General features: G+C 44.4%; 1 protein-coding gene across 5 annotated transcripts in view; it reads right to left on the bottom strand.

Annotated features, from left to right (window-relative positions):
• The window catches only part of TECPR2 (tectonin beta-propeller repeat containing 2), an 82,025-nt gene that overhangs the window by 58,399 nt on the left and 149 nt on the right, over positions 1 to 23,477 (bottom strand). For 3 of the 5 annotated variants that reach the window (XM_064486268.1, XM_064486267.1, XM_064486271.1), the window contains exons 2-4: positions 15,858 to 16,147; positions 1,904 to 2,032; positions 1,377 to 1,508 (exon numbers count right to left, since the gene is read on the bottom strand). In XM_064486268.1, coding sequence (XP_064342338.1) covers positions 1,377 to 1,508; positions 1,904 to 2,032; positions 15,858 to 16,076 — 480 coding nt within the window. In that variant the 5' untranslated portion in view covers positions 16,077 to 16,147. Of the gene's footprint in view, positions 1 to 1,376; positions 1,509 to 1,903; positions 2,033 to 15,857; positions 17,607 to 23,016; positions 23,392 to 23,477 lie in introns of those variants that run through there. The other 2 variants (XM_064486270.1, XM_064486269.1) reach the window with 2 other exon arrangements.

The raw sequence follows: 23,477 nt of genomic DNA, 5'->3' as shown, positions 1-23,477 counted from the left end.
TCTTTGGGGTCCTCTTTTTAAAAATGTGAAGGGATCTTGAGATCAGAAAGTCTGAGAACTCAGTACCACCTCCAAAGAATAAATAACTAAACCCAATTACCTTCTCTCCAAAAAAAACCAAAAAAAGTCTGAGAACTACTGCTAGAGAATATTTGCAGTCAGTCTTGGAGCAGAAGGGCCTGGCTAGTAATTGCTGAATTCCTAGACGCACTAGGAATGATGACTACAAGTGAGAAAACGAATGGACTGTGTCTCCAAGGGGCCCACTCTAGCTGGGCAGACACACGGCACAGTGAGTAAAGCCCAGGCGGCCATAAAGCCACGTTCGCAGTGGGAAAGGCATGGTTTGGGAGCAGACCCTCAGTCTGAGGTTGAGCTGTCAGGCTTGCGCCCCTGGACCAGTGGCAAGTCCCCACCTGAGGATTTGCATACCTAGCTCAGGGTGCTGCTGTGAGGCATAAACAAAATAACCAATAAGAGGGTGAGGCTGGGCCCCCTGCTGCCACCAAACCCCCCTGCTCCTCTGCCATCAGTCTCTCCCACACAACCAAGGTTTGGCCGGGCCAGTGCTCCAGCCACTGAAAGCGCTGATTTTCATTTACAGTGTGGACAAAGAACGCTGCCTGCCATATCAGTAAGCATTTAAGGCTGCTGGAAACCTGAGGCCATCAGCCACGGCAGCCAATGGGCACCCTGAGGGAACTTAGGATGGAAGGAACAGGATGTTGTCCCTAGAGTGTTAAGGTGCATCTCGAAGGGATGATTTCAATGAGCCCAGACTCTTGCATCTTCCCAAACATAGGAAAGTGCTGAAGTCATTAATTTGAGATGTTTGTTTTTTCTTTGATTAGCAGAAACCCTTTGATGTTCAACTACCTGGTTTGTTTTGGCACAGCTCCTCTCTGTCCTGGCTCCTCCCTGACCTCTCCGGAGCCGTCCCTCAGAGCTACCTGAGAGCCTGTCTGCCCTGCTCAAGTCCTCAGTAAGCCCACTGAATAAAACATTCTCAGCTTTCAGGTTGTTCCTTTTTTTTTTTTTTTTTTTTTCAGTTAACAATAATTATGACTGTGAGATGCTTCACGCCCTCCTACAAACCTTTCAAGGAATCAGGATTGACAGCGGCTCTTTTCTAAGAAGTAGCAATAAACAGCAGGAGAATGGAGAAATAAATGTTCCAGTAGAAACAAAGGCCAATTCTTTAGACACAGAAGTAGCTTATAAAGCATTAGAAAAGTCCTTGAAAGAAAATGTTACAAATAACAATTGAGATTAGAAAGGGACAGCGATCAAGAATACAAACTGACCAACTAAAGATACAATTACGAATATAATTTCTTCAAATGGAAGGCCAACAACATTTCTGAAAATAATTTTACCTGGTCTAGATCCAGAGAAGAATAGACAATTTTCCCTTTGTCATCTCCGGAGAACAACTTCATTCCATTGGGGCTCCAAGCCAAAGCTGTTATGCTATTTTTGTGAATACCGGTGACATCAAATCTCCGAAGCTACAAATAAATGACAAAAACACACACAAGAAGAGAAAAGGATGAGCACTGTGAGAGGGAGCTGCACGGACGAGCTGGGACGCACTCCCTGCTGTTTGTGGAAGAGCCGGTGCTCCCAGCCCGGCTTCCACGCTGAGCCCGGCACAGGGGCCCATCCATCTATTCACCTTTGAAGCTGACAAGAGAAGAGCCAGAGAACATTAAGCAAAATTTAAATTAGCCACGTGTGCTTTCTGCCGAGTGTCCTACCAGGAGCAAAGATGTTACCAGATTATAAAGAGCACAGTGCTAGGCTTTTCTGAGCACATATTTTCTCAGCAGATGAGAGTTTCTCATTTAAAATACATGAGGAATTTGTCAAAAAGTTAAGGGATGCTAAAATGATCAGCACGTACCTGTTTATTTCTCCCGGGCAAGGAGGACACAAGTTGAAAAACGGCAACCCTCCCGGAGGCTGTCCCTGCGGCCACAAGGTCATCAAAGCAGCTCAGCAGCTTCACCACTGTGATGGACTCCGTCCTCCCCTGAAAGAGGACACGTTCAGCAACAAAGGGCCAGGCCAGCTTTCAGAACGGAAGCCATCGCCCGGCAGCAGAACGGAACGCTCACTGGACTGCGGCCTGCGCTTCCCTGAGTGAAAACGTGCACAACCCAGAAAGGCAAGTAAACCCCTTCGAACCTTATTCTTTCCAGGTTGTTCGTCTTTGAGATGACATTTAAAACTGCATTTCTGAGGCAGGAAATGCTGGCCGACCAGGTGCAAATACACTGAGCTCTTATCCAGGGAGTTGTAAGGAGCTCGGGCAAGGGGGTAGTTCGCCCTCCGAACCGGAGTCTGGAGTCAGAAGAGCTGCCCTAGACCGAAGCTCTGCCCTCTCACCTCTCAACGTGGACAAGCTGTTCACCGGCTGCTGTCCACGGTGACTGCGACAGTCTTGCCGTGAGGATCAGTAAGACAGCGCGTTACAAACTGATTCCTGGCATGTCTGGGTTCTTGATCAATAGTCATACGAAATGACATTAACTCAAGCTTTATACTTTGGTTTATTAAAAAGCACATGTCAAGCACTGCACACAGATATTCAGGCTTCCAGCCCACCAAGTGATCATTTTTCACTTTGAAACCATTTACTCAGAAAAATTACACAACCACTTTGACCTTGCTAAGACATTCGGCAAGACCTCCAATAAACCATTCTGATCCCTGATGCAGTCATTTAGACGGCAGTTAACCCGTCTGACAGGCAGCTCTCCCTCCACATCCGGGTGCGGAGCTGGGCCGCTCGGTCACGCACAGCAGGGCACGGTCCCGCTCTCACACTGGGCTGCGGCACCCAGACAAGCGCAAGAAGGGCCGCCGCCTGCGGTGACCCAGCTGTCTCTCACCTGGTGCTTTACAGCTTGCAGGCTATTTTCATGAGCTCTAAATGTATCTGGCGCCAGATCATGCCAGAGGGTCAGGGATCTGGGTGTCTTAAGCTACAGGAAGGAAGGAGGAGCCCTGGAAACTCCTGATTTTGCAGGTGTATCAGTCAGAGGTGTGTCTGGTAATCCCAGGTGGGAACAGGACGGAAGGAGGAGGGAAAAGGTGCTCCTCTTTGAGAGAAGTGGCAAGTGAACAGGCACGAAGGCAGTAAACCCTGACGAAGACACTTTCAAGACCTGGTTAGAACGCGCGTCCGTGGTGAAAACAGCACAGTGACCCTCCTTATGAGCGTCTCCCTTCCCTGCTCCCCAGGCTACTGTCTGGCACTTCACGTGCATTATGCCCTGGAATCCTCAGACCGCCACCAGGGGAGTGCTGTCCTTAGCCTCACTTTACAAAGGTTGAGTGGTGTGCCCGCGGTCACACAGCTGGAGAGACCCATGTTAGGACCCACACTGGGTGTGACTCTCCAGGGCCCGCTCCGCCTCGCTGCTCTGCCCTGTCTCTGAGCGAGCCCACGGGCCCTGCAGACAGACAGCCTGGTCGGCCGTGGAGGAGAATGAGAGGACCCCACACCTGGAGTGTGGGGACAGGAGTGACGGTTCCATCACTGCTCTGAGGAAGAAAGTGACCACATGCTTCAGGTAGGTACCACCTTGACGTGGCAGCAGAAGCTCAAAGTGAATTTTTCCCCAGGAATTTGTAATTATAAAAACTGCTACTGCATCTGGAATCAGAATCATTTACTGGAGAGCATGCCATGTGGCAGCAAAAATCAAACAACTGTGTGATTTTCTGAATGAATGGTTTCAATACAAAAATCATTGCTCAGATGGGCTGGAAGCCTGAATATCTACACACAGTGCATGTCCACATGCTTTTTGATAAACCAACGTATTAAACTCAACTTAGTGTTACTTAATATGATTATTAACGCTACGGTTCTTGACTTAAGACCAAACCGTCCCGAGCATCGGATTACCAGTACTTAACTATACTTCAGATAGAGACAAAATATGACGTTTCAACACCTGACAGTAAAATACTGTAGCTATGCTGGAAATCATTCCTCTCCGAACACCCAGAAATGCTAAGTGAGACACCTAGAACGCTCTTCTAAATGCACAGCGGATCTCGAGAAAGTATAGGATCCACAAGAGCCCAAAACAAGAAGAAAATTGTCAAACTGGAACAGAAGCCGGCCCTGGAGCTGCAGGCCACCCCGGGGCTACCTGGCCAACACTTGGACCCGAGGCTTTCTGAGGTGAGCAGGGGTAACGGGGACAAGGCTTCAGGCCAGACTGGAGGGTGGGGGAGCTGGAACTGATCTCCCCTGCAAAACCCAGAACCCCTGAAGACCTAACTCTCAGGGAAAGTGGACATACGGAAAAGTCAATTTGCTGGCAAATCGAGCTGACAAGGAATTGTCTTATCTCAGGCATTGACTGAAGTGAATAAAAAAGAACAGTTCCCAAGAATCTGTAATCGCAAACCTGCCCTACCCAGCACCAGAGTCTGAATTTATTCTTCCTTCCCTAAGAAGCTCCGTGCCAGGCAGTCTGGCGTGCTTCCGAGGTCGGTAGCACTCCAAGGTGCCTGCAGAGTGAACAAAAGCCCAGCTGTGGAACAGTCTCGACCCAAGTCCCTCGGCATCTGCACATGTGAGGATCAGCCCCGAAGCTCACAAATAGAAATTACCATAGGGAAACAGGCCCCATAAAGAAGAATCAGCTAAAAAAAGCAGTCACAGAATTGGACAACCCCTCACCCAGACTCAAGTATTTCACTTAGAAGGAAGAGATCCAGAACATAAAAGAAACATGCTTAACATTTTGAAAGAAATATAAAAGGAAACTGAAACATAAGAGCAAGCCATTATTATAAATAATCAAGTGGGGGGAGGGATGCATTGGGAGTATGAGATTAACAGACACCCAGTACCATATATAAAACACATAAACAATACGGACTTACTGTATAGCACAGGGAACTATATTCAGTATCTTATAATAAATTATAATGAAAAAGAATTGAAAAAAGAATATAGATACACACACATGTGTAACTGAATCACTTTGCTGTACACCTGAAACTAACACAATATTGTGTATCAACTATATTTCAACTTAAAAAATTACTTTAAAAATCAGGTAGAAATGAAAACTAATCAAAAGAGGTTCATGGTGGGCTAAATAACAGATGAGTCACAGCTGAAAGATTACTGCACTAGATGGCAGATCGGTGCAGAAAAGAAAGAAAAGATAAAAAACGTAAAGAAGTGAAGAGTCACAGAGGACAGAACACGACGGTCCCACCTGCGTCTAACTGGGACTCTCTGAAGGCGGGAAAAGAGCAAGAGAAGGTGGTGTCCTCAGAGATGCGCTGAACGCCACCCAGAACTGATGAAAGGGCTGTGCCCGCAGGAGCACAAGCCTTGAACAAGACTCATGGAAAGGAACACACACGCACATCGTGTAGTGAAACGGTCAAACCTCAAATGCAATGAGAAGGTATTAATATGTCAGAGAAAAAGGGAAAACGACTAAATATGAGTAATTTTTAGAAAGGACTTCTCAACAATTGAGTCCAGAAGACAGTGGAACATTATCCTCAAAGTGCTAAGAGAAAAACTTGGCCTTGGATAGAACACCTCTCTAGACAATTCAAAGACAGAGAGACATTTAGACAAACAAAAAGTCAAGAGTACTTACCACCAAAAGATTTCAACGTGAGAACTGCTAAAGGCTGTGCTCCAGTAAGAAGGGAAACAGTTGCAAATGGAACAACTGAGATGTAACAAGGAATGGCGAGTGAAGACGACGAAAATGTAAGAGTCTCTACACAGTGACTCTAAAATATAATAATAATAATAAGTCCAATTTGAGTAGTTACAAACAGAAACAAAAAGCTAGACAGTTACATGTATAATGAAGAAGGCCAGAGACATTATAAGAAAACTACAGGAAAACATTCCTCACGAATACAAACACAAAAAAATCTGAATAACATATTGCTAAAATGAATATAGCAAGACTTTCTAAAAAGGATAATATATCATAACAGAATGGGGCTTAAAACAGTAATGCAGAGTTAGAATAATAACCAAAACTCAATTCATGTAACATATTAATAAGGAAATCATATCATCACAACAGATTCAGGATAAATATTTGACAAACTTCAATACTCATTCATGATAAAAATTCTCAGATAGCTAGGAATAGACATAGAAGCATCTGTCAGGAATGTACAGCTAATGTAATGGTGAAGACTAAGGCTAAGACAGAGACGTTCACTCCACTGCCAGCATTACACTGGGGGCCCAAAGCACAGTAAGTCAAGTTAAAAATTAAAGGCACACAGACTGGAAAAGATGAAGTAAAACTCTTCATAGGCAAACACAATCATCAATGTAGAAAACCCTAAGAAATCTACAAAACAGAATATAAGTGAAATATACAATTGATTTTTGTATTTCTATATACCAACAACAAAAAATCTGAAAGTGAAATAAAACTGTTGCATAATTTTTATATTATCTGTGAAGTGACATACTATTACTTGAGGGTAGACTGAGGTAAGTTAAAGGATACTTACTATAAACCCTAGAAGAACTACTAAAAAAATAAACCAAATAGGGCCTAATAAGCCGTAGTGCACGTAAAACAGAAGTATGAAAACATGATTAATCCAAAGAGCAGTAGGAGTCTGTGTCTGTTTTGTACATAAGTTCACTTGTGTCACTACACTTCAATAGAAATTAATAAATGAAAATGAATAAATAAAACAAAGAGCAGTAGGAAAAGAACACAAAAAAATAAGGTATAAAGAACAGGTGGGGTAACTAGAAAACAATTACCAAGTTGGTAAACTTAACTAATAGTTCTCCACTGGGGCAATTTTGTCCCTCCCCTCCCCCATCCCACAGGACATTTAACAATATCTGGGGGCTGCTACAACTTGGGAGATATTATTGGCATCTAGTAGGCAGAAACCAGGGGTGCAGCTAAACATCCTACAATACACAGGACAGCGCCCCCAAACCAAAATGTAAGCAGTGTCAGGTTGAGAAACCGTGACTTAAATCCAACCATTTCAACAATTACATTAAATACAAATGGCCTAAATATGCCAACTAGAAGGCAGAGATCATCAAACTGGGTTAAAAAGATCCAACTTTACACTATCACAAGAAATGCACTTAAGATATAAAGGCATAGACAAGCTGAAGCTAAGAACAGAGGAAGATACACCATGCAAAGCTTAATTATAAGAAAGCAAGAGTTTAACTATAAGAAAGTGGTGGTATTAATACAAGACAAAGTAGACAAGGAATGTTATCAGAGATGAAAAGAGACATTTTATAGTGATAAAAGGATCAGTTCAAAAAGAAGACACAACCCTAAATGTACAGGTGCCTAACAACAAAGCTTTAAAATGCATGAAGCGACACAACAATGTGAATGTACTTAATGCCACTGAACTATACACTTAAAAATGGTTAAAATGGTAAATTTTACATTATGTTTATTTTGCCACAATTTAAAAAATAAATGAAGCAAAAACTGATAGAACTGAAATGAGAAAAGTAAATGCACGATTTCAATTGGAGATTTCAACACCTCACAGTAACTGACAGACATGTAGATGTCTTGAAAGTCTGAACTATACTATTGCATTAGTTTGTGTCCATTGAAAAGCAAGTCCTAAAGATGGAATTACACATGCAAGGTACTCGTCTGGGGAAAAACCTGTGAGGGAAAGGGGGAAACAGTTGGAGGACACAGGAAGAACTGTCAGATCACAATGCAGGTCTGCAACCTGGAAGGGAAAGAAAGGGAAGAGAGGAGAGTGGGACAGGTAACTCTCAGTCTGCAGTGCAGTTTTAGAAAGTTCTGATCAACAGGGACACCCCACGCCAAAGTCTCTGGTCAGAGGAGTCATCTGTTTCACAGGAATGAGCCAGCCTTAGCGCCCTGGCTGCACTCAGTAATTGGCTGGGAGCAGGTAGTAAAAAGTGTGGCTTTGGAATGAGCACAATGGTGGATTCAGAGTTTTTGCTAATTACGGTCCCCACAGCAGGAGAGGGTAATTGAGATTAGGTTATAATCAAGTGACATACGGAGTAAAAAGACACTGACAACAATTCTACCTTATTGAAAAAGATAAAATATTTCAGGGTTATATTTTATAGCCAAATCAGGATATTCAAAACTTTTTAGGATACTTAAAAGACTTGAGGCTCAAATCCACTATTAATATTTTTCTGCAGTATATCTATTTCATAAAACCAATCATTTAGCACATTATTTAGAAATGGGATTTTTACTGCACTAACTGCATTAAAGTACCAATCTAGTATTGTTTTCATACAAGTCTGCAAATGGAGATAGGACTTAATAATATCAAGTATTTAAAAGACTTGCTAGTTTAAAATGAGACAGACATTGAAGTAGGGTTAAGCAGTTAAGTGCTTAGTGACAGCTTCACTGTGCTTGTTGTGGGGGACACAAAGCTGCTGCTTTTGGGTCTCACGGTCCCATCAACAAACACAGGGACAAGCCCTGTCCACACTGATGCACACATATAGGTGGGTCACAGGAAGGACGCCGTCTGCTCTGACAGGCGCACGAGAGGCAGGGGCAGGCAAGGTTGCTGCCTTTAGGGTGACAGCTGGCTGATCGCCAAGGGCCTCCTGGCATAGTATTGTTTTCATTATTTTAAATAATGAAATATGATCATGTCTACAATGCTATACACAACGTGACTATATAAACAGCTTAAAGAGTTGTCACAAAACAAGCCTGTGGAGTCCCGTGCAGCTTGGGCAGGGGAACATGAAGAGTACCTTTCTTCCCCCAAACTGTGCACTTTTAATACCTAGTTCTTGTTCCAAACAGTAAACATTACAGACTTATCTCCATATTCATCCTTTTCTTTCAAACTGAGTTTGAAAAGAAAATTCTCTTCTTTACAAGCTAGAAAGTGTCCTTTGCACAATGAAGACTCAGATGGTATCTTATCACGTCCTGGAACTCTCCTCTGAAAGAACATGACACGACGCCATCTCTTTCATCATCAGCACCACCAGAGGACTCACTTCCACCACTTTCAGCTGCAAAGTGCATTGTCAATAAATGCCACGTCCACAAAGCTGATGCCATTGTCTTCCACTGGCTCAGCAGCCATCTTCATTCCTGGCTCAACAGTTTCCGAGGAGAGGAAGTGATCTGGAAGGTCTGACATCCTTCTTTTTTCCTGGTAGAAGGCGGCAGCCCCTTCAGCAGGTGAAGCAGACAGCCAGGAAGGCAGAAAGCACTGGAAAACACGACTCCTGGCTGCTAGTTCGGATCCAGCAGCCGCCTCTATCAAGAGCACTTTGAGGCCCTCTGTGCCCGTCCCCTGACTGCACACCCCACCCACCAACGCCAGGGCCCTGAACCTGGGACACTGCACTCTCTGGCTCTTACTCACAGCTGTGCACGTGTGCACGTGTCCTCACACACTAAAGGGTATGGCTGTGCCCCCACCACAGCTCCGCACTCGTGGGTCAGCATGTAAGGATCTGGCCGTCAAACTTCCTGACCCAGATTTTCAATCTGTTTAGTGTCCTGCTGTTGATCAGCCCGGGGAGGTGGTCTTGTGATCATGTGACTCACAAGAAGTCGAAGTCCCAGAGCCAACTCCTTATTTTACAATGAATGAACCGTCTCACAAACCAGAACGCACATGGAGATTCCACCGGCACATTCTTCCCCCGCTGGCTGACACGCATGGCCAGCAAGTTCTAGTCCATAAGCTGTCTGGCAAGCATGCAGCAACTTCTGATCAAACCTCCATCAGCCAGTCAGGCCACCAGGATCACAGCTCTCCAGGGGACCGCCAGCTGCAGAGCCTGACTCAGTCGGATTCTGAGTCCCCCCCAGTCACACGGCAGACTGCTCACTCTCTCCCAACACGTAACTCTTTTCTTTTGCTGTGAGGACGGTTCTGTCTTATTCAGGCATGGGAGCCACTTCTGTCTCCTGCTGTCCAGCTCAGATCCCATCTATTGTGTGTTTAACTCATATTTCCCTCATTTCTAGCTTCCTAGGACACACTTCCTATTGCCTTGTTGTGGCAACTTAACTTCCTCAAACAGAAATTCAACATTGGCTTAAGGAAAAAAAGTTTGATTTGAAAGCAGCCCGCAACGGATTTCCAGAGGAACTCTTCACCGTTAGGACAGCATTCAGCCAACTTTCTTAGACTTCTTGGCAGGCAGTTTCCCCTTTATACCCAAGACAAAACACATCAGGGGAAAAGTGTTCTTTGTGGGCAAGTTCATGGGAACTGTGAAGTCTGACAAGGCTTTCTTTGTGAGCTGCTTTTGATGCCAGAGCTCAGCCTTTGGTAGAAACTGCTAGCGTATCAAATAACCAACAGATCCGAAATATTCAAGAAGACTCAAATAAGATATGAATTCATTAAGTTCATACAAATTATTTCACTATTCTCCTTCTTTTACTAACAAAGAACCAAAGTTGAAAGCTTGAATGGTTACACAACTTTTTAATGATCTAAAAGCTACACAAAGGCACCTGGTTTTCTGGAACTTCCTTATCTCCAAGAGCAAACTGGAGAAGGGAATGTCCACGAGACTCAAAAGAACTCCCTAGAGCCTAGGACCCTTTCCCTAGAGGAGACCTTAAAGAGAGGGACAGAAGGCAGACTGCCCGTAAGGAGAATACCCAGACACCGGGCAGAAGTCTCAGCAGTCAAAGCGCTAAGACAAAGTCACCACACGCAGTGGGGCGGGGACCGAGTTTCATTTCCCCCTATATTCATGTCCAACTCCATACACCACTTCCCAGAAAATTTCTGTATTATCACCTTTGCAACAACCCGAGTGTTCACATACATGTGGGTTTTCTGGCTTCCCTACTCTGCTCCAATGACCTATCTATCTATTCTTGTGCTAACACCACGTTGTCTTAATTATCGGAGCTTTACAGCCTTGCTACTCAGTAGAGCAACTTCTTCATCTTGTTCTTCTTCCAAGAGTGTCTTGACTCTTCCTGACCCATTACAATTTCAAATACATTTTTAAGTCACCCTGTTAATTGCCATTAAAAAAAACTGCTATTGAACTGAACTTTGGTCACTTAAGGCAGAATGGATATCCAATAAAATACGAGTCACTGGAAAACAAATGTGAGAGCTAGTAAGTTCCTCGCAGCTACTGAATTGTGGCTCTCAATGCTGAGGACACCAGTGAAACCTACCTCATAATGCTACTGACATACACGAATTTAGACCACAGGGTCCTAACCTGCAGATCTAAGGGTTACTTCCGGAGGGGATCGATGGGGGAGGCGTTAGGCAAATGCACCTCTGGCTGATGTGGTGAGACCAAAACTCATTTCTGCGCCACTCTGCAAACCATGACAGGCGTAAGTCAATGAAACAGGCATGAGCTTTCTAACTGGAAGACACCCAGCCGTGCTGCCACGTCCAGGCCTCTCCTTCCCTCCACCTGGAATACTCCACCAGACACAGCAGCCTGGTGTGACCTTCCTAACTTCCTGTTTACCCGTGGCCACCCACCCTGCTGCTGCTCATCCTCCCCTGGCCCCTCTCCTGCTAGTCTGTGTTTCTGTGTTTTTCTGGTTCTCCCCCATCAGACTCCATACTCCTTGAGGCTGGGATCTGCCTGCTGTGTTCTCCACTGTGGCTCCGGGACCTAAAATGGGCCTGGCACAGAACAGGCACCCAGTACGTACTTGTGAGTAAATTCATCCGAGATCAGTGTGGAAAAGCTGCAGAAACGAGCCCTAGTGTCACTGTGGTTGGTGCAGAGACAGTTCTGAAGGCAAATCCAGGAAATTTCCACCATGTGCTAAATGCTAAAGAGCTCACACGTTTAGTTTCAAAGCAGAAAATCAGAAACATACGTCATCTTTCTGGTCTAGACTTACATACGACACACCCATAGATTTAACAAGTTTGCAACATTTTTGCCCTTGTTATTAGCTCCTTACAGAGTTTTCCTCATGTTTTTGGCACTCAGCTAGGAAGAATTTCTTGTGTCTCCATTTGCCCTCTCCCACTAACTTGTGCAGGAAAAATAAAGGTTTCCAAAAGCATTATTCTCGAAAACACATCAGGTTCTATTTACCACATAAAAGGTCCACTTTCTTCTTTGGAACACAACTTTATTTAGACATAATCTTTCACCCATTCCAAACATGGATTTATTAGGAGGTAAACTAACTTTCATTTTTATTTACCTTCCCATAAAATCTTAGATTTTCCCTAAATTAAACAAGTTGATGCAATCTTTCAATTTCCACTTGGAAATTCCAAAGAAACTCCAAATCTGGTTTCAACTGTCCTCTATAACCAGACTTCCATGGGAGCCCTGCCTGCTCACACAGGAAGACAGCACAATGGTTAGGCAACAGCACTGTGGCTGGAGCAGGAATCTTACCGTTTCTTTACCTGTAAAACACAGGGCTTGTACCGAACGATGCTAAGACTCAGCCAGCTCTAAAGATGAAAATCACGGTAACAATGATACAAATATTTAATTCATCTCCAGGCTCACACAGCTAATGAATGACAAAATTCAAAACAAATCTTTGTGTTGTTGTGTTTGTACAAGTAACATATGAAAACACACTCATCAGCAAACACTTCTAACAGGAGGGAGGGTGTAGCTCAGGGGCAGAGCACACGCTTAGCATGCACGAGGCTGTGGACTCAATCCCCAGTATCGCCATTAAAAAAGAACTCTGATAATTACACAGATTTAAAGTGAAAAAATAAGAAGTACTTCCCTTTCCCTCACACCCCCACCCCATTCTCAGCCCCTGCTAGAGTTAGAGAATCATGGTGAACAGTTTGGGGGTGTTTCTCTAAATCTTTTCTTATGTGCTTTACAAGCAGATATTTAACTTTGTTTTCAAGTTAAATACCTAACCTAACAGTCTAACTCCAAATTCTGTGTTCTTTCCAAAGAAGAATTTTTATTTTCTACTTCCTTTCTGATTCTCCACAATTATGTTTATATTCTATACCTTACGGGTGTTCCAAAAATGATTTTGATATTTAGAGCTGTCAAGTGTGGATTCTGGCCCCAGTAGAATACATTTTTCATGGTCCCTCAGTAAGGGAAAGCCAGGTAGAAGAGTACACATGGCATCTTCCCCCAGACTTTCCTTCTACTCTGCTGGGCCCAGTAATTTGTGGCAGATTCCCCCAAGCTCCACTCCTCCCCGCAGAAGCTGTCCTAGCACACACACCACACCCCTCCAAAGCTCACAGCGCTCACCCTGTGATGAATAAAAAACTAGTTCTAGGAAAACTAGAAAATTTGTAGTTTCATTCTGGGGACCACTAAATTCTTGTTTCCTTAAGCTTTTCCGATTTGGTGGCTGAACATTTAAACATAGGTGCAGGTGTGCCCCATTTTATTGCACTTCACAGACACTGTGTTTTTTTTACACACTGAGGGTTTGTGGTTTTATGTGAAGTCTGCCCTGACTTAAATTTGTTTAGGTGTGTTTTATGACCAAGAGCCTGGTCTATCTTAGTGAACGTTCCGTGTTCCCTTGTAAAGAATGTATATTCAGCTGCTGGTGGGTGGAGCGTTCTGTAAACATCGATTAGATCATGATGGTCATGGGGCTGTTCAGTTTTATAACTTAGTTAATTTTCTGTCTGCTACTTCCATTACTGAGAGAGGGGTGCTGAAGTCTCCAAAACTACTGGTATGTTTTGATTTAGGTCTACCATTTTATTTGCTTTGTGTTTGTTCCTTCTGTTTTTCCTTCTTCTGTTTTCCCCTTCTTACTTTCCCGTGAGTTGTTTGAATATTTTTAAAAATTCCCTTTTGCTACATCTGTAGTGACTTGTACTAGTCCACGTTGTACAGGTTTTTTAATGGTTGCTCTAAGGATTACCATAACAGGCATGATGCACACTCTTCAAAACCTGTTTAGACTCAATATCTCACCTCTTCAAGTAGAGAGCAGAAACCTTTCCACCACACAGGTCCCTTCCTCTTTCCTCTTGTCTTACAGCTGTCTTACATATTACCACATCTGTACACACTGAAAACTCGATCAATGTTAATAATTTTTGCTAACTGCCAAATATATCTTGAAGAACTCAAGAGAAGAGAAACAGTCTATTGTATTTCCTATCATTCTCCCTTCATGACTGATATTCCAAGTTTCCTGCTGGTATCATTTCTCTTTTGTCTAAAGAACCTACTGAAGCAATTATTTTAGAGCAGGTCTGCTTTCAACAAATCCCCTTAGTTTCCTTCATCTGAGAATATTTTTATTTCACCTTCCTTCCTGATAGATATTTTTGCTGGGTAAAAATTCTGAGTTGACGGTTCTTTTCTCTCAGCACTTTAGAACTGCTGTACCACTGTCTTCTGGCCTCTACAGTTTCTGATGAGAAGCGTGCAGTCATTCGAATTGCTGTCCCCAACAGGTGCTGCATCAGTCTTCTCTGGTTACTTTTAAGATGTTTCTTTGTCTGTAGTTTTCAGCAGTTTGATTATGATGTGTCTGGGCATGGTTTCTTTCGTTTATCCTGTTAGGGGTTCACTGCTGGAGATAAGTTCTCCTTGCTAAGTGTTGACATATTTGAGAGATTTCAGATATATTAATTTACAACCATAATTTTAAAGATTAGCTACATAATGGTCTTAAATGTTTGGAAAACTTGATCAGTCATATCCATGAGCTATTAATCAAAGAAAACAAACAGCAATAGTTTGATGAACAGTTTGGGGGTGTTTCTCTAAATCTTTTCTCATGTGCTTTACATGCAGATGTTTAACTTTGTTTTCAAGTTAAATATCTAACCTAATAGTCTAACTCCAAATTGTAGAGCCAAAAATTAAAAAATAAAACAACTCTAGAGCTAATCTCCCCAAGCTCAGACGATGGTGGCACCATTTCCTAACTGCCTCTGGCAGGTCACGTAACCTCTCTGTGCCTCAGCTGTCTCCCTGGTAAAACAGGGATGATAATGACATCTACCTGGTAGAGTTTCTGTGACGATGAAATGAGTTAATATGTGTAAAGGTCTAGAATAATGCCTGGCACACAGTTAAGTGCTATGCGCATGCTAACCATTTTTGTTATTTTAAATTGAGTATAAAGGCTTCAGAAAAACTAACTTTTAATTAAACGTCAATAATTTGAATATCCACTAAGATGTAAACATTTGTAAACATTTCTCTTAAACACAAAAGCCTGTCTTAGTCTGTAAAGGCCCAGTAACCACACACGGAGCAGAGCCCACAGGGCCATGAGGCAGGAGCCACAACCTAGTCACCTTTGAGTCTCTCAAAAGCCATGTACTCAACAAATCACAGATATTAACTAAACGGGCGAATTCAAAGATAGTCCATCAATACTCGGTGTCAACCAACACCTACCATACACAGAGATGCCTGAGTCAACCAACACAGAACACAGTCGGTCAGGATCCCAGGGGTGGTGTCCTACAGAAGTGACCTCATTTAAGATGCACGCGTTTTTGGCAGCTAGCTGATACTGATCCTAATCCTTTTTTCATAATTTCAACAGAACAACTAGAGATTTTTCAAGTAAAGTGGTCAAGGTCCTTTGAGAAACGAAACACTCAGAAAAAAATACCTACCTCTAAAGTTTTCTATTAAGTGCTAAACACTGTCATGTTCTCTCTTAACGTAATGCTAGATTTTTGGAGGCAGGAAAAAAAGAGTTAAAAGCATCAACGTTTTTAGTGATGCTGGACCTCAACTAGAGATAGTTTTAAAGCACTGTGTGGTTAAGGCACTAAGGCCACGTTCCAGCAGATCAGAGGTAAACTGTCCCATGTCACACGCAGGTGAACATGGCCAGGGCTCACCTGTGCTTACGAGTAAGGGAAGCACTCACCTCAAAGTTGTACTTTTTCATCTGGTTGAGGTGCCGGCAGTACAGGTAGAGCATGCCGATGCTGCTGCCCACGGCGATGTAGTCCCCGCTGGTGTCCAGGGCCGTGAGGTAGACCACGATGGAGCGGAAGCCCTTCTGGATCTTGGTGGGAATGGCGTTGAGGAGATAGTACAAGGGGCAGAACTCTCTGAATGTGACCGGCTCTGACAGGGAGGCCATGGCCAAGGTTTCCAAGGATGATCTTCAGGCAGGAAAGGGAATCTTAACTGGCATCTAGGGAAACCTGGGGGCTGAAGAACAGGGCGTGACAACTCTTCCAACGTCTAGTCCTACAAAGGGAAGTCAGGTTTAGGGGCAGGAACAAGGAACTCTCAAATGGGTATGAATTATAGCTGGAGCTTAAACAGACAGAATAAGTAAACCAAGTGTCATCAGGATCACTGTTGGGCATTTTAACTTAAAATGCACTTCACTGTGTACTGGTCCCTGTAATTTATACCGTGATAAATGCTACGAAGGGGGAGGGGTGGGAAGAATACGGGAAATAGTTCCCACTCTCGAGTAGCTTATGATATAGTGAGGGAGGCGAAAGAAACTGAGACACAAAATCAGATGTGATCAGGTCATCTTGACTCTGAAGCCTGCCGGGAAAGACAGAATGTGGGAGGAGAAGCGGTGAAGGCACCGAGCTGCAGCTGTAAGCCAGGCACAGGCATCGCTCTGGGCGGTGGGGGAGAGCAGGCCCCTGGCCAGATGCCCACAGCCTCCTTTCTCAGCTCAGAACCTCAGCCACTCGGCCCCTCTTTTCTGTTCCACGCCGAAAACCACATCTCTGAAAATCTGGACTCAAGTCTCCCCTCAATAAAGATACTCAATTGCACGCAGCACGTTATAATTTACCAAGTGCGCACCACTCATTTAGTCTTTACCCTACCCAACTTTTCGATGAAGCTACGGAGGGTCAGAGGGTCACAAGACGCCCAAGGTCACACAGGCAAGGCCTGAGTGTAGGTCTTTGCCCTTCAAGTCCTGACCCTCTGCCACTGTCGCAGCTCTAACACACTTGGCAGCTCTAGGTGGGCGCTCTGTACCTGACCAGAGTGGAGGGTCTTCCGGCCCTAAATTTAGGTCCATGGAGACTCTCCCCAGTCCCTCGATTAGAAATGTCTTGGGAAGCTGGATTTACAGTCTATTTGAAGTGCAGGTCTTCTATTTCTACAGAGTTGACTGGCAGACTTCCAGGTCCCTTCTGTGAAACCCACCCCACTCCTTCTCACCCAGGGCTCTCGCACTGGCTATTCCTGAGGCCTGGAATGCTCTTTCTCCAGATGTCCCTCAGCTTTTGCTTCTTTTCAACATGTAGGTCTCTGCTGGAATGTCACCTCCTTCAAGAGGCCTCACCTGACTGCCTCCTAAAGGGGCCTCCCTCCCTGCTGAGTGCAGTCCCTCCCTCTACCTGACTTCCTCCACACATCCTTTCTCTTCTGTTGACTGGCCATTTCTGCCTGACCCCCTCTACCACTGGTCGGTAAGCCCCACAACAGCTAAGCCCTCATCTGCCTCCCTTGCCCCTCTGGCCCGGCACCTAGAAAAGGGTCCAGAACATCGGAGGCAATCACCAAGTATTTACTGAATCAATGAATAAGTTATGAAAAAGGAAAATCTGCAAGGAAGGAATGAGTGACAAGAATGGAAGACAAGTAGGGGGGAGGATATAGCTCAGTGCACATAGAGCACATGCTTAGCACACACGAGGTCCTGGGTTCAATCCCCAGTGCCTCCATTAAAAAACAAGCAAGCAAGCAAGCAAACAAATAAAAACTTATTACCTCCCCCCACGAAAATTTAAAAAAAATTTTTTTAATTAAAAAAAAGAATGGAAGAGAAGCAAGTACTTCAGAGAGGTGGCAAGACCCACATGACCCGGAAACCAAATGAAAATGAAATGGCTATCAGGCAAACTCAAGTGAGGATGGTCACGATCAGACACCTTGTGAAAGCATGTAGATCATTTTAAGGACATGGGACACTAAAGTCAAAATAAAAATTAAAGTAGCAATAATGATAATAGCAAGGTTGCAAGATACAAGATTAACATTCAAAAGTCAATCACTTTCCTAAATACCAGCTACGGAAAAGTGGAATTTTAAATTAAAAACACAGTATCATTTATATTCACATTCCCCAAAATGAAATACTTAGGTATAAATCTAACAAAATGTGTACAAGAGCTATACAAAGAAAACTACAAAACTCATATGAATAAAATCAAAGAATGAAATAAACGGAGCGCAATAACAGGTTCATAGATAAGATTCAATACTGTCAAAACGTCAGTTCTTCCCAACTTGATCTACAGTTTGAATGCAATTCCAATAAGTTATTTTGTGGATATCAACAAAATGATGCTAAAGTTTATATGGCGATACAAAGGACTCAGAACAGCCAACAGAATACTGAAGGAGAAAAACGAAGTTAGAGGACTGATACTACCCTACTGCAAAACTTACTGTAAAGCATCAGTTATCAAGATAGTGTGGTACTGGCGACAGAAAAGACAAATACATCAACAGAACAGAAGAGAAAGCCTGCATACAGAGCCACATAAATACAGTCAACTGATCTTTGACAAAGGAGCAAAGGCAATACAGTGCACCAAAGACAGTCTTTTCAACAAATGGCACTGCAACAACTGGACATCCACATGTAAAAAGTGAATCTACACACAGACTTTACATCCTTCACAAAAACTAACTCAAAATGGATCACACACCTAAATACAAAACACAAAACTGTAAAACTTCTATAAGATAACAGAGGAGAAAACCTAGATGGCCTTGGGTAAGGTGGTAACATTTAAGGTAATACCAGAGGCATGATCCACAGAAGTAACTGATAAGCTAGACTTCATTAAAATTAAAAACTTCTGCTCTACAAAAACAATGTCAAGGGAATGAGAAAACAAGTCACAGACTGGGAGAAAAACATCTGCAAACACCTATCTGACAAAGGGCTATTATCCAAAATATACAAAGAACTATTAAAACTCAACAATAAGAAAACAAACAATCCCATTAAAATATGGGCCAAAGATCTAAACAGACATCTCACCAAAGGAGATATACAAATGCCAAACAACTCTGTGAAAAGATGTCCCACATCATATGTCATCAGGAAAATGCAAATTACAACAGTGAGATGCCACTACACACCTAGGATAACGGCCCAAACCCAGAAGACTGACAACACCAAACGCTGCTGAGAATGTGGAGCAACGGGGTGGGAATGCAAAATGGTACAGCCATTTGGAAGATAATCTGAAGGTTTCTTACAAAATTAAACATAATCTTACCATACAATCCAGCAATTGAAGTCCCTGGTACTTATCTAAAGGAGTTCAAAACTTATGTCCACACAAAAACCTTCATCACGTTTACAGCACCTTTGTTCATAACTATAAAACTACAGAAGCAACCAAGATGTCCTTTAGTAAGTGAATGGATAAATTCTGGAACATCCGAAAGTGGGATATCATTCATCACTAAAAAGAAATGAGCTAGTAAACCATGAAAAGCCATTGGGGGGACCTGAAGTGCATGTCACTGAATGAAACAAGGCTATCTGAAAAGGCTGTGTGCTGTATGATTCTACATTCAGAACCATGTAACAGTCTGGAAAAGGTAAAGTTGTGGAGGCAGTAAAAAGCTCAGTGGTTGCCAGGGCTTGGGCTGGGGAGGGAAAAGGATGACTAGGGAGGACACAGGATATTTAGGGCAGTAAAAATACTCTGACACCATAATGATGGCTACATGTCATTCCATGTTTGTCCAAACCTACACAGTGTACACCAACAAAGGTGAACCTAAGGTAAACTATGACTCTGGGTGATCATGCTGTATCACAGCAGGTTTACCAGAGGCAACAAATGTCCCGCTCTGGTGAGGGATGCTGATGACGCAGGAGGCTCTGCGTGTGGAGGGGGAGGGGGTATATGGGAAATCTCTGTAGCTCCTTCTCCTCAGCTTTGCTGTGAACCTAAGACTGCTTTAGAAAAAAGTGTTAAAGAAAAAGCTCTTTGAAAGAGAAATGGATGGATTTCACACTACCAACCCTACTCAAAATTCTTCAGTGGTTCCCCAGGTGCTCTGAGAACAACCGAATACCTTTCTTTGGCCTACAAGGCCTGTGTGCTCTGACCCCTTCCTGCCCCACCACCACATCTCTACCTCTCTTGTCATCGAAGCTCTAGCTCCACTGACCCACTGTCCCTCCTGGGGCTTCACAGCCGACTCTTCCCTCTGCTCCCTACAGTCTTCCACCTCACCCCACACACCTGGCTTCAGGATGGCCTCCCTCACAGATCACTCACAGGGTCCATCAGTTCCCCCTTCCCTCCAACACATCATCTTGCTTATGTCCTTCATAATTCTCATCACAAGCTGTAACTACTTTATTTGATAAACAGTTCAATGATCATCTCTCTCATAAGAATATAAACAACACAAATTCTCTCTTGTTTACCAGTGAAAGGCCTAGTACCTAACGATATGTTTGGGATGGGGGAGAAGTTCAATAAAGATTTGTTGAATGAATAAATAAAATGTTAACTTTAGATGTTACTGCAAAAGAACATTCTCAATCCAATCTTTAAAATCAATAGTGCTTCTCTGGCTATGAATATTTCCATTAAAAATATAAAACATCACAACATTCTTCCTCGAGTCAGGACAAATCCCTCCCCTACTGGTACCACAACCCCGTACGTCTGGAAGGTGACAGTGATCTTCATGCTGACGGCTGGCACCCAGATGCCTGATGGGCAGTTTTTCAAAACTGAACCTAGGACTGATAATACACGGTCTGAACCCTAAGCCTTCAGAGCCCCCAGACAACTCTAACGCCTTAAGGGGTCTCTCCAAAATCTCTAGGAAGCGATAACTAGTATCCCTGTTGTAGAATCTATTTTTCAAGCCTGGCCACAACATCTATGGCTTTTAAGTGTTAAAATCTTACAGCTGAACATAATGAGACTGAGGTATTTCTCTTCCTGATGAAATCCTGCCACCTCCCGGACCCCAAGCCTTCTGGCGAGCTGGTGTTCCCAGACTATAAAGCCTGACGACAACCTTCCCACCAGCAGCTTCACCTCAGGTCGCTCCTCCTGCCACGTACTCCCCGCTGCAGTCACGGCGCGCCCTGCACCATGTCCCTGCACGTTCCACCAACTGTGTGTCTCTGCAAAGTCCCGTTCCTTCTTTCCCCATCTCTTAAGAACTAGTTCTCTGCCAGGACGCCTTCACAGACCCCCTCTGACACTCAGTTGGTCTTGCTTCAAAAGACTAAGGGAGAGTGTGGTATAATCAATGCCCAACAAGTATTTGTTGAAACAATTTCTCTCAAAACACTGTGCCAGATTCCCCAAATATGATAGAACAAAATATAAAACCTCTCTACCTCAGTTATATCCATCATTATGCAAAAATTCACTGGTCTCATACATCCAGGTTCAAAGAATTGACTCATTTAAAACTGGCAGGGAGGGTATAGCTCAGTGGCAGAGGGTGTGCTCAGCATGCACAAGGTCCTGGCTTCAATCCCCAGCACCCCCATTAAAAAAATAAAAGTAACTGATTAATTAACCAATTACCCCCCCCGAAAAAAACCCAGAAAAACTTTAAAAAAGAATAAAGCAACCTAAAAAATACCGAACACACACTGAATCATAATCACGTCTACCTCAGCAGTTCACAGATCTATCAACTACTCACTCCTGATTCTACCAAACTCTTGGTCTAGAAATCTCTCCACACTTGACTTCAAAGCCTGTTTTCATTATGTGTATAACTGACTCCTGGTCTGTTCACTTTTCTAAGCTTAAACTGCTCTGCCTGATGCCTGTTTCCTTCCCTTTTCCCCCACTAAGTTCCAGTAGCCATTTTGTTCAAACTACACACAAGTAAATATGAAATGAGATCTTCCTGGGACTTGAAGTGCAGTTTCTCTAAGAGAAAACTGAAAACAAATGCAGTAGGAGTCAATCTTCTACAGAAAAAGACAATCTGGCTACAAAATAACTCAACCCTAATGAAAGCTACTTACTAGTCACTCCTTCAGAAGAGGACTATCCTTATCCCACCACCAGTCTCCAGGCCCATCCCCAAATCCAAGTAGAGCGCCCCCTGTACCATGCCTGCTGCTTCTCAAGTCTGAAAGTCCCCTGAGGGCAGGGACTGGGTTTGTCCGGTCCACCACAAACATCCCTAGAGGCTGGTACTATGGCTGACAGATAAGGGACCCCAAATACCTACCTGCTGAATGAACAAACAAGAAATGTTAAGAGTCAGGTAGAAGAAAAAAAAAAAAAAAAAGGAAGAGGAGGGGGAGGGGGAGGGGGAGGAGGAGGGGGAGGGGAGGGGAGGGGGAGGGGAGGAGGAGGAGGAGAAGCAGCAGCAGCCAGTCCAGAGCTTTACCAAGGTGCACTGGAGTTGGGTGAGAGAAAGTACTAAGAGCCTTGCAGCTTAGAAGATGGGGAGTCACTGGTCATCTCAGGGCTGCAGCGGCTTTATTCCCAGATTCTGTTCATGTTGGGATCTGGGTTTGGGGATTTTCAGAACTCCTCTCCTTAAAGTTTTCAAGACTATAAGGAGGCTATAAGGAGGAAGCCGACTTCACGACAACTGATCATTCCAGCAGATAAAGCAAGGGTGCACCCAGGTCCGAACCGCGCACTCTGCCAACAAATCTAATAAAGCAATAGAACAGAATACAATTCCTGAGTCTCAGCCAGAAAGTGAGGAAGAACAAAGGGCAGGGAAGAGAAATGGAGGTAGAGTATGTGGATAAGGAGGGCAGAGGCCAGGCTTTATTGAAATGTACCGCGTGTCAGGCACCGTGCTTAGCAATTCACATGCACTGACCTATTTAATCCTCCCACCAAGCCAGAGGTCGAAAAGTATTATCATCCCCATTTGACTGATGATGAAACTGAAGCGTAGTGAGATACCACCTGGCCCCAGCACAGAGCTAGGAAGGGGCAGCGCTGGGACCGGTCTGACTCCAGTCTACCCCACTCTTGTAAGCTGCACTAACTATTCAGCTCTGAGGCCTTAAAGCAGGACCGAGAGGAGGGCGTTCATTTATCCAAATAACGAACACTTACTGAGCACCTACTGGGTACGTGTGCCAGGCGCTGGTGGGCGGATGAAGGGCCGAGGACTAAGGGGTCGGGGGACAGAACGCAACGTCAACCCCGAGACTACGGAGCCCGGAGCCTCGGCGCCCGTGGGGCAGAAGGGATGCTAGGGTGCGGCAGAGGAAGGGAAGGGAAGGCGCGGAGTGGGAGGAGCAAGCGGAGCCGGGGCGCGCGAGGCACAGGGCCCGCGGAGCCCAGGAGTGGTGGGCGGCTACTGCTCCCCCGCGGACCGCCGGCACCCGCCAGGCAGCCAGCCCGGCGCTTCGTGTGCCAAGGCATCCGGCCTCGGCCGCCGGCGCGGGCGAGACGGAGGCCGGGAAGGGGGCGAGAGGGGCAGCGCGACCCTGAGGTGCGGGAAGGATGGCCCGGGGGAGGCGAGAGCGGCGGCGGGAGGCCGAGGGCGGGGCGGGGGCGGGCGGCTTCGCGGG

The sequence above is a fragment of the Camelus dromedarius genome, chromosome 5, assembly GCF_036321535.1.
Source record: "Camelus dromedarius isolate mCamDro1 chromosome 5, mCamDro1.pat, whole genome shotgun sequence".
NCBI lineage: Eukaryota > Metazoa > Chordata > Mammalia > Artiodactyla > Camelidae > Camelus > Camelus dromedarius.
Note: the sequence above shows the minus strand (reverse complement) of the source record. Positions and strands in the feature narration are given on the sequence as shown.